Here is a 12,182-nt window from a genome sequence, read left to right as displayed (position 1 = left end):
CAGCACTCAGGGGTTACTCCTGGCTCTGTGCTCAGAAATCACTTCTGGCAGGCAAAGGGGACAATATGGGATGCCGGGATCCAAACCACCATGCGTCCAGGATTGGCTGCATGCAAGACATATGCCCTACCACTGTGCTAATCTCTTCAGCCCGTTTCCAGTATTTTTTTTTTCTTTTTTTTTTTTTTTTTTTGGTTTTTGGGCCACACCCGGTGACGCTCAGGGGTTACTCCTGGCTATGCGCTCAGAAGTCGCTCCTGGCTTGGGGGACCATATGGGACACCGGGGGATCGAACCTCGGTCCGTCCTAGGCTAGCGCAGGCAAGGCAGGCACCTTACCTTTAGCGCCACCACCCGGCCCCCCCGTTTCCAGTATTTTGACATATCTAAATCTATACATCTCAGCCCACCACCACATGGTATTATGTTCATACCTATGTAATATATTCTTATTAACCTGTCTTAAATTAGGCAGCTCATGAGAACATATTCATAACAAATGATAATGATGTAGCAAAATAATTACAAAAATAAATGTGCTTAGTCTCTCGATGTATGAAAAATAACATGACAGAAAGGATGAACTAAAATGCTAACAGTTGATATTCATAAGTATCCATAAGTTGGTATCTATTTGGGGGGGCACACCTGGTAACACGCAGGGGTTACTCCCGGCTATGCGTTCAGAAATCACTCCTGGCTTGGGGACCATAGGGGACACCGAGGACTGAACTAAGGTTCATCCTGGATAAGCGCATGAAAGGCAAACGCTCTACTGCTGTGCTATTGCTCCAGCCCCATAAGTAGTAAATCTGTGTTTATAAATTATTTTATCTGTTCCAGTTAAATCTAGTTTTAGATTTAACTTTTTTTTAGGCCACTAAAAAGTAGTATTTTAAGTACTACTGCTGTGACAAATTACATACAAACAGATTTCTGTACTGTTTTGAAAATGGGTAACAGAAGGGGAAGTGGGAGATAAAAGCAGCAATAACAGCCTTCTTTGCTTTGCTGCGCTACTAAGACTTCCTGCCCTGGTTTTCTAAAATAACCTAACTTTTTTTTCCTCTGCTGACTTCTGTCCCAGTGTTTAGCTCTATGTTTACAAACTCTGTGGCATAATGATACATCAGGGGATTTTGCATTACACACTAGGAATAGTAAGATTACTAGTTAAGGATTCAAAAAATTCAAAAGCAATCAGTCAAGGGGCCGGAGTGATAGTACAGCTGGTAGGGCGCTTGCCTTGCACGTGGCTAATCCAGGTTCAATCCCTGGCATCCCATATAAAGTTCCTGGAGCCCACCAGGAGTGATTCCTGAGCAAAACACACACACACACACACACACACACACACACGAAAGAAAAAAAGAAAGAAAGAAAGAGAGAGAGAGAGAGAGGGAGGGAGGGAGGGAGGGAGGGAAGGGGAGCGGGCGAGGGAGCGGAGCGAGAGAGAGAGAGAGAGAGAGAGAGAGAGAGAGAAAGACAGAAAGAAAGAAAGAAAGAAAGAAAGAAAGAAAGAGAAAGAAAGAAAGAAAGAAAGAAAGAAAGAAAGAAAGAAAGAAAGAAAGAAAGAAAGAAAGAAAGAAAGAAAGAAAGAAAGAAAGAAAGAAAGAAAGAAAGAAAGAAAGAAAGAAAGAAGAAAGAAAGAAGAAAGAAAGAAAGAAAGAAAGAAAGAAAGAAAGAAAGAAAGAAAGAAAGAAAGAAAGAAAGAAGAAAGAAAGAAAGAAAGAAAGAAGAAAGAAAGAAAGAAAGAAAGAAAGAAAGAAAGAAAGAAAAAGAAAACTCTGAAAGACAGATTCATATTATAGATGTTAAAACATGCTAGAACAAGCACATGCTTTATAATGACCAGTTGTTTACCTGTATATCATTGTTTAGCTACAAATGTTTAATAGGTCAAACAACATTTTAATCTTGTGAAGGAGCCACAGGAATTCATTATAATACGCCCTACAGTTTACAAGAACAGTTCTTCCCTCGGGCCAGAGATGTGGCTCAGTAGTAAACACTAGCTTTATATCTGAGACCCTAGGTTCAATTATTGGCATGGCTGGAGAAAAATAAATACATAAATAAATAACCTGACAAGTTGGGACCAGATAATAAAGGGTAATGTGCTTACTTTGCATATGGTTTACCTGGGTCCTAGCCCTAGCATTTCATTTGGTCCCCCCAAGCACTGCCAGAAATAATGTCTGAATACAGAGCCAGAAATAACCCCTAAACTTCTCCAGGTGTAACCCAAAAACTAAAGCCAAACAAACAAAAAAATCCTGACAAATAATACTAGTCCTTACTAGAGAGCAGCTGGAGCAGTAGTAGAGGGTGTTTGCGTTAAACACAGCTGACCCAAGTTTGATCCCCAGGTATCCCATTTGGTGCCCAAGCCATCAGGAGTGATACCTGAGCACAGAACCAGAAGTTAAATTCTGAACACAAAAATAAATAAATAGGGCCCGGAGAGATAGCACAGCGGTGTTTGCCTTGCAAGCAGCCAATCCAGGACCAAAGGTGGTTGGTTCGAATCCCGGTGTCCCATATGGTCCCCCGTGCCTGCCAGGAGCTATTTCTGAGCAGACAGCCAGGAGTAACCCCTGAGCACCGCCGGGTGTGGCCCAAAAACCAATAAATAAATAAATAAATAAATAAATAAATAAATAAATAAATAAATAAATAAATAAATAAACCATGAACACAACACACAAAAAAATCAAATACTACAAAGCAAAACTAAGCAAAATATGACTTCTTACAAGTACACAGGGCAGACATAAGAAATAGAACAATAGGGCCGGAGAGATAGCATGGAGGTAAGGCATTTGCCTTTCATGCAGGAGGTCATCGGTTCGAATCCCGGCGTCCCATATGGTCCTCCGTGCCTGCCAGGAGCAATTTCTGAGCCTGGAGCCAGGAATAACCCCTGAGCACTGCCGGGTGTGACCCAAAAACCACAAAAAAAAAAAAAAAAAAAAAAAAAAGAAATAGAACAATAGGTGCCAGAGAAATAGCATAGGGGTAGGGCGTTTGCCTTGCAAGCAGCTGACCCAGTACCAATGATGGTTCAAATCCCGGCATCCCATATGGTCCCCCATGCCTGCCAGGAGTGATTTCTGAGCAGAGAGCCAGGAGTAATCCCTGAGCACCACTGAGTGTAGCCCAAAAAACAAAAAACAAAAAACAAAAAACAAACAGAAAAAAAAAGAAATAGAACAATTTCCCACAGTGGCCAATACCAGTCCTGGAGCAAAGATGCTGCCTAGAACCTCCCCGCCCCAACCCAACAATTAAGAGGGTCTGAGTAGCCCAGGGAGCAATTAGAGAAGCTTTCTATTAGTTCAAAGGAGAGAAGGCAGATTTCCTGGAGGCACAGAATGATTTTTTGTTTGTTTCTGGGTCACACCCGGCAGCGCTCAGAAATCACCCCTGGCAGGCTCCGGGGACCATATGGGATGCTGGGATTCGAACCACCTCCTTCTGCATGCAAGGCAAATGTCTTACCTCAATGCTATCTCTCTGGCCCCACAGAATGATTTTGTTGTTGTTGTTGTTGTTTCTCAAAAAGGGGCAGAAGTCCAAGTAAGTTTGAGAAGTTGTGGCTTAGATAAACTATAGAAAGATCCACTCCAACAACTTCTGCTTCTGAAGCACTATAGAGAGGATGAATTAGCAACAATATATGCTAAGGTAATGGGCTTCCACTGCAAATATGTTTTTTAATACTGAGAATTAAACCCAGGGCATCATGTACAACACATACCAATGAGACCATAGCCCTAGTCTCCATGTGCCTCAGTTTTTAAGAGGTACACACAATGTTACACCACACGATTATATTAAAGAACAAACTGGAATTCAGCAGTTCTGAGACCCAACTCCTGTCACAACCCCCTCCAGCTCCTGATAATGTCTCTGATGTGTTCAAGGATTACACCTGCATTAGCAAAGATCAAAAGGGGCATCACTGACCAGAGCTGGGCCAGGTCCTCACCAAACAGCATCGCACCCAGGAATTGACCCTACATTGAGAGAGCAGAAGCATGCTTTGGATGATGCCCCAGAGACAGTGACAACATTCAACTAAAAGGCACACAAAAGCCACATATTCATTTGATTTTACTAGATTAATGGTTCCTATAAAATCAGGTGATTTGGGGACACTCCTGGCAATGCTCAACCTGATGGTGTGGGCTTGCTCATGCTGTCTTTTTTTTTTTTTTTTTTTTTTTTTTTTTTTTTTTTTTGGGCCACACCCGGCGACGCTCAGGGGTTACTTCCTGGCTATGCGCTCAGAAGTCACTCCTGGCTTGGGGGACCATATGGGACGCCGGGGGATCGAACCGCGGTCCGTCCTAGGCTAGCGCAGGCAAGGCAGGCACCTTACCTCTAGCGCCACCGCCCGGCCCCACTCATGCTGTCTTTGAGGGTCACCAGTGTTATGCCCTGCAGTGGTTGTTTGCAAAGGGCAACCAAACTCAGGGCTTCCCACATGCTAGGCATGTGTTCTACCAGCTGAACTCCCTAACCTCCAAACATAGTCATTTCAGAGACTGAGCATACAGACTAGAATAACAGTTTCTCACTGTGGGTACCTTTTGACCCTCAAACTAATTCACCCTTGAATAAGTACAAAGTTGGAGTTTCTGGACTGCGAGGCCAAAGAAAAGGTCCAAAAGAAAAACGGTCCCAGATTAAACAAGCCATCAAGGTTTGTTTGGTTTTTCAGCCATGCTCAATGGTGCTCGGGAGTTACGCTTGGCTCTGCACTCAGGGATCGCTCCTAGCGGTGCACAAGGGACCACATGTGGTACTGGAGATCAAACTGAAATCTGCCGTGTATAAGGTAAACAGCCTAATTCACTGTATTAATTCTCTAGCTCCCTCTCGCCCCCCCCCCCCATCAACTTATCAAGGTAATGCCCACTCTGGGTAATGTCTGACAAGCCAGTTAACATCAAGTTGTGTCTTAGTCAGTTCTACTTTATAGGCAAGCCAACACTGATAGAAAGCATCACAGAAAGGAATTCTAAATCGAACACAAAGCTCTTAAGTTTTTCCAATTTGTTATGTTTTTTGTTTGTTTGTTTTATTTTTTGTGCCACACCCGGCAGTGCTCAGGGGTTATGCCTGTCTCTGGGCTCAGAAATCGCTCCTGGCAGGCTCAGGGGACCATATGGGATGCTGGGAATCAAACCGGGGTCCATACTGTGTTGGCCGAGTACAAGGCAAATGCCCTACCATTGTGCTAATATTCTTGCCCCCAATTTGTTGTTTTTAAGGGTGACCAGACACCCAAAAAATAGAGTAAGCCCCTATTATAGAGTGGCCAGTGTCTCTGACCACTGTATTTCTAGGGCACAGAAGTACCTCTCACCCACAGCAGACAGACAGTAAATGTTTAATGAGTGAATGACAAAATAAGTATTTAAAGAGACTGGAAGTTAATTTCTTTGGTATTTACATCTTAGTACCAAGGATTCCAGAGAGCTATAGAGAACTGTAATTCTTTATAACTTCAACACCAGTTAAGCCAGGCTGGCTATAACTATTATCTGATTTTCTGAAAACAACAAACAGCTCTCTAGCCTTTAAATTATTTAAACAGTAAGAGTTATAGACTACCCTTGCATTCCTACACAGAACTTCCTTTTCTCTGAGGACAGAGGGTAGGGCCTAAAGTTAACCACAAGAGAAGAAACTGCTACAAGCTAGAAGTTGTTTTGAACAAAATGGTTTGAAAGATGTTTGTTCTTCTTCCTTCTAGATTTTCATATACATAATTTATTAACATGAGACAAATTCCCCAGGTGATGTTTAAACAGTTAGACAAAGCATTTGCTTTGCACATGGCCAAACCCAGTTCAATCCCCAGCACTTCCATTGAGTTCTGAGTCCTCCTTGAGTGCAGAGCTAGGAAAAAAAACCTGAGCATCACCCAGAAAACAAAGTAGTTTAAAAGTAGCTAAGGGTTGGAGAGCTAAAAGTAGCCAAGTGAACAACTAAAAGAAATGAGATTTGGGGGTGAGGTGACATTTATAAAACAATGTTTTGAATTTAGATAGTGGTATGTATTGCATAACTTTGTGACTATACTAAAAACTGTTAAATTGCACACTGCTAGGCATGAATTTTAAAGTATTCAAATATCTAAATAAAAAAAATTCATAGGCTGAGCCAGAGCAATAGCACAGTGGTAGGGTGTTTTGCCTTGCATGCGGCTGATCCAGGACCGACCTGAGTTCGAGCTCTGGCATCCCATATGGTCCCCCAAGTCAGGAGTGATTTCTGAGGGCATAGCCAGAAATAACCCCTGAGCATCACTAGGTGTGCCCCCCAAAAACCAAAAACACAAAATAAAAATTCATAGGCTGGGCCCGGAGAGATAGCACAGTGGTGTTTGCCTTGCAAGCAGCCAATCCAGGACCAAAGGTGGTTGGTTCGAATCCTGGTGTCCCATATAGTCCCCCGTGCCTGCCAGGAGCTATTTCTGAGCAGACAGCCAGGAGTAACCCCTGAGCACCGCCGGGTGTGGCCCAAAAACCAAAATAAATAAATAAATAAATAAAACTTCATAGGCCAACAAGAAATAAAATCAGTAAAAAATACTTGAAGGGTGACAGACCTTCCTCCCAGCTCCTCTCATTCTTCCACCCTCAAAAAAATCTTTGGGGTCCAGAGAGATAGCATGGAGGTAAGGTGTTTGCCTTTCATGCAGGAGGTCATTGGTTCGAATCCTAGGGGTCCCATATGGTCCCCCGTGCTTGCCAGGAGCAATTTCTTTTTTTGGGGGGGGGGGCCCACACCCGTTTGATGCTCAGGGGTTACTCCTGGCTAAGCGCTCAGATATTGCCCCTGGCTTGGGGGGATCGAACCGCAGTCCTTCCTTGGCTAGCATTTGCAAGGCAGACACCTTACCTCTAGCGCCACCTCACCGGCCCCAGGAGCAATTTCTGAGCCTGGAGCCAGGAGTATCCCCTGAGCACTGCTGGGTGTGACCCAAAAACCACAAAAAAAAAAATCTCTGACTAGGGGCCAGAGAGATAGCACAGTGGTAGGGCGTTTGCCTTACAAGCGGCTGACACAAAACTTTGACTAAAAAGTCATGTATGAGGCCAGAGAGATAGCATGGAGGTAAGGCGTTTGCCTTTCATGCAGAAGGTCATCGGTTCAAATCCCGGCATCCCAGGAGCCTGCCTGCCAGGAGCAATTTCTGAGCATGGAGTCAGGAGTAACTCCTGAGCACTGCCGGGTGTGACCCAAAAACAAAAACAAAAACAAAAAAGCCATGTATTTTTTGTACAGTTACTCTGAAAATGACTGCAAGCCTAAAAATATCCTAACCACCAAACAAAAGCAGCTGCTTATTTTGATAACATTTTTGTAACACAAACCCTCCTTCCAATGCAAGTCATTTTTTTTTAAAGAAAGTAGACAAAGAACTTACTTTACAAACCCAAATGTGTACCAGACACTAGAACTAGTTTTGAGAAGAGATGCTGTTGGATCTGGAACTGGCACTGGTACAAAGCACATTCTGGTTCATGAAAAACACAACACTTTCATTCCATCCACTGAGAAAATAATGTCATGGGGAACCAAAACAGTGATGGACGGTCTCGCAATGTGTTCCACTCAGGCAGAGATAAAAAGGTCTCCAAAACAGAATCAAACAGAAACGCAAACAAGATGAAATTATAGTAAAATGTGATGGGTATAAATTACTGGATACAAACTGTAAAGAACAGTGATTTTGGAAACTGAGTATGAAATCATCCAGGATGAGATCATACTAAATTTTTTTAATGCATTCAAATCACTCAAGAAATTACATATGAAAAAAAAAAAAAAGAAATTACATATGGGGGCCGGAGAGATAGCACAGCGATTGGGCGTTTGCCTTGCACGCGGCCAACACAGGACTGACCCTGGTTTGTTCCATGCGTCCCATATGGTCCCCAGTGCCTGCCAGGAGCGAATGCTGAGTGCAGAGCCAGGAGTGGTTCCTGAGTGCTGTTGGGTGTGACTCAAAAACAAAACAAAACAAAACAAAAAATTGCATATGGGGGCCAGAGAGATAATACAATGTGAGCCAGAGCATGGCTCTTGCCTTGTATGTGGCCAACGTAGTATGAAGTCTGGAACCCTGAGACCACCAGGAGTGACCCCAGAAAGCAGAGTCAGGGAGCCAGGAATAAACCCTGAGCACTGCTGGGGTGGCCCTAAAAACAGAAACAAAAAAATTAAGTATTATTCCTTTGTGTTACTAGGGTCTCCATTTAGTATCAATACTAGTATTTTTGAAATCATATTTTGGGAAGGGAGCAGTTCCCCAAAGGGGTAGCTAAGGCCTCTAGGGCTACACCCAGTGGTGCCTGGGTAAACAGCAATGCCAAGGAACCAACCTGGAGCCAGGCTAGTCTTCCTTCCAATCCTCTTAGTCTTAGCAATCTCTTCATAGCATACTAATCCTGATGTTTTAAACAGGACTCATAAAATATCTTAAGGGCTGAAATGTTAGTCATACCATGGCAATATCTTCTTTAATATTCTAAACTACTTTAAACGTTCTAGATTTAAAAACTCTATTTCAAAATAGAAGGAACAATGAAGATTTTTTTTTCAAAGGGAATCCAAAATCAAAGAACTGGAAGAAGGGGCCGGGTAGGTGGCGCTGGAGGTAAGGTGTCTGCCTTGCAAGCGCTAGCCAAGGAAGGACCGCGGTTCGATCCCCCGGCGTCCCATATGGTCCCCCCAAGCCAGGGGCGATTTCTGAGCGCTTAGCCAAGAGTAACCCCTGAGCGTCAAACGGGTGTGGCCCAAAAACCAAAAAAAAAAAAAAAAAAAAAAAGAACTGGAAGATGCTGAAATGTGATAACTCAGGACCAGAGAGACAGAACAGGGATTAAGGTTTCGTACTTGGTTAACTTGGATTCAATCACCAGAGCCAAAAAGGAATCCACAGCATAGCCAGGAGTGACCTCTGAGCACAGAGGCAAGTGTAAGCTCTGAGCACTGCTGAGTGTGACCCCAAAACAAAAACATAGGAAAAAGTACTGATGAAATCAGAATAACAAAATCTAGATTTTCAGAGATAGATAGAACTGTGAAATAGGGTGCTTGCCTTGCACGTAGCCAAACCCAGTTCAATCCCCAGCATCCTTTATGGTTCCCCCAAATCACAAGTTCTGATACAGAGTGCAAAGCCAACAGTAAACCCTGAGCATAGCTAGACTTTCAGAAACAAAACAAAAATCTAGATTTTACCCCGATTTGCATTTAAACTGTAAATGATTCCTAGCTTATATCAGCTCTCTAGGGGATTTTTTTTCAAACAAGGATTTTAAAATATGTCGAATCTAGAGCATAAATATCTGTAATAAGGAAAATAGCCAAAGGCAGCCAAAGAAACAGTAAAGGTGTTAAGAAACTTACCTTGCATGCTGCATACACAGTTTGATCAGCACCCCAACAACACATGGTTTCCCCAAGTACCACAGGGAATAAACCAAAAGCACTAAGCCAACAGCAGACCCAAAGTAGAAGTGGCAAACATGAGCACACACACACACCCCAATAAAATAAACTATGCAAAGGCATGGCTGCCATGGGACTATCCTACTTGTAAACTGTCTCTTTTCAGATACCACATAGCATGGGGAATTACAATGCAGGCCATTTCTAAGAGTACAGTAGAGAAATCCCACTCCCTCAAATGACAGCTCAGATGGAATTCTGCTCCCTCAAGAAGCATGAAACAGGGCTGGAGAGAGCACAGTGGTAGAGTGTTTGCCTTGCACGCAGTCAACCCAGGACAGGCGGTGGTTCGAATCCCGGCACCCCATATGGTCCTCAATGCCTGCCAGGAGCAATTTCTGAGCGGGAGCCAAGAGTTACCCCTGAGTGTCACCGGGTGTGGCCCAAAAACCGAAAATAAAAGAGAAGAAGAAGCATGAAACACCGAAGTTCATAGTGACTGGTGGATTATCAGTCCTATCCCGAATTAGAGTGGCTGATATCTTTTTTGGTCCATGCTCTAGGGTGTAAAAGCCACAGGGATGGCCTTCCAGTATCTCTAACAACATTTCCCCAAGAGGCCCAGATAACTGCTGTGGCTGGGAAGTATATTTAGCTTCTCCTTTCAGCACTCTACTCTGAAAATGTCTTTATTTCCTTAAACACCTCAATGCTCCAGCCTCAAGTAATTCATTTACCTTCTTTGGCCTTCCAACTTCATCTCAAATTCGTGACTGGGGTTCCAAGTTTCTGCCCAACGTTCTGCCCATGTTCTACCCAAAGTTGGGGAGAGTTGGACATGCAAATGGCTGATCCCATTCATTGGGTTAGCCCGAGCCCCAAAAGCTCTGTAGTTTTTTCCTTCCAAAATCCATCTTGCCTCCACCCTCAGCTCTCCCCCCAGGCTCTGCTCCCCCATTTTCCACTGCCTCTGAAAACTGCAGGCTTTTTCCCCATGTCCCCAGACCCCTATGATCCGTTCTCTCTAGATTCTAGAATGCCTTTCTTCATTTGGGGCTCTGGCCTTCCACTCTCATCCACTCTCCCCACCCCTCGCTCTGGGGCCTCCCAAACTTGAGGGATGCGCGCACACACACACCCAAGGGCGCCCCCAAATTTGTCTATTTTCCCCAGAAAGGCCCCCCTAGGCCACACCTACCCTCACCCCAAACCACTAGGTCTTCCAGGACTTCTGAGCGTCTCTCCTGCTCCCTCAAAGTCTCCAGATGCCCCCCAAGTCCCCAGAGCCCCCTGAGCCTTCGCCCACCCGGGGACCCCGGACCCCTCCCGCCCGGCCCCGGGCCCCCAGCAAGCACCCCCGGGCGCGGCCCTCCGACCTGCCTCCGCGCCTCCCGCAGCCCCAGCAGCCGGTGGTCGAGCTCGCGCCGGTAACTCAGCGCTGCCTCCACGTTCTCGCGGGCCTCCTGCCGCAGCACTTCGGGCTCCAACTCCATCGCAGCCTCGTCCGGCGGCGCGACCCGCGACTGCGGCGGACCCGGTGCTCTCGCTCGCTCTCTCGAGCTCCAGTCCCGGGCGCCGCCGAGCGGCCTCCGGAGGCCAAGCAAAGGCGGAAGCGCCGCCCCGCCCCGCCCCGCCCTCGCCGCCTTGATTGACAGCCGCGCCCCAGCGCCGCGCGCAGCCCTCGGGTGACTTTCGGCGCCGCCCACTCGGTGGTGGGCGCGTCCTGTGTGGGCGTGGTTGTAGGTGGGCGTGGCCGATCCCTCTCGGACTCGCTGGTCCCGGTGCTTCCTTGGGGACTGACACGCGTGGAGGAAGGAAAAGGGAATGACTGTCTGTCTGCCTCTTGGAAGTGCTACTTGCGTCGACTCCCATTCTAGATTCATTGCCTTTCCTCTTGCTCCTTTTCATTTTTTTTTGTTTCTTGTTTTTTGGTTTTTGGTTTTAGTCACACCCGGCAGCACTCAGGGGTTACTCCTGGCTCTACGCTCAGAAATTGCCCCTGGCAGGCTCGGGGGACTATATGGGATGCCGGGATTCGAACCACCGTTCTTCTGCATGCAAGGCAAATGTCTTACCTTCATGCCCTCTCTCCGATCCCCTTCACTATATATATAATATATATATATATATATATATATATATATATATATATATTCCTTTTCTGTTTTTAATTCCCCTCATGAGATAGATTGACAGAGGGGGTGGCGGTAAGATGGCTCAGCGGTGTTTGCCTTGCAAGCAGCTGGTCCAGGACCTAAGGTGGTTGGTTCGAATCCCAACGTCCCATATGGTCCCCCGTGCCTGCCAGGAGCTATTTCTGAGCAGACAGCCAGGAGTCACCCCTGAGCACCGCCGGGTGTGGCCCAAAAACCAATAAATAAATAAATAAATAAATAAATAAATAAATAAATAAATAAATAAATAAATAAATAAAAGATTGGCAGAGAGGGAGTGGGAAAAAGGGAAAGGAGAATGAGAAAGGGGGAAATGGGAGGGTATGAGGAGGGGAGGGGAGAGAAGGAAGAGAGGAAAAGAGGAAGATAAAAGAAAAAGGAATAAGGGGAAAAATACGGAGGGGAGAGAGAAGGGAAAGGGAAGAGAGAAAATGAGAGAGAGGATGGGACCAGAAGGAAGAAGGGGGAGAGAAGGGAGATGGAAAGAAGGGAAGGAGAGGAGAGGGGAATGAAAAGAGAGGAGAGTCACTATAT

The 12,182-nt window shown here is 45.4% G+C and overlaps 1 protein-coding gene across 1 annotated transcript in view; it reads right to left on the bottom strand.

Moving 5' to 3' along the window:
- CRLF3 (cytokine receptor like factor 3) overlaps positions 1 to 11,069 on the bottom strand; it is a 45,814-nt gene extending 34,745 nt beyond the window's left edge. Inside the window, exon 1 of the mRNA XM_049772097.1 lies at positions 10,851 to 11,069. Within this exon, the coding sequence (XP_049628054.1) occupies positions 10,851 to 10,967 (117 nt within the window). The 5' untranslated portion in view covers positions 10,968 to 11,069. The remainder of the gene's footprint in view (positions 1 to 10,850) is intronic.
- Between the last annotated feature and the right edge of the window lie 1,113 nt (positions 11,070 to 12,182).

Source organism: Suncus etruscus, chromosome 1, assembly GCF_024139225.1.
Source record: "Suncus etruscus isolate mSunEtr1 chromosome 1, mSunEtr1.pri.cur, whole genome shotgun sequence".
Classification (NCBI taxonomy): Eukaryota; Metazoa; Chordata; class Mammalia; order Eulipotyphla; family Soricidae; genus Suncus; species Suncus etruscus.
This window is presented reverse-complemented; position numbering and strand designations above follow the sequence as displayed.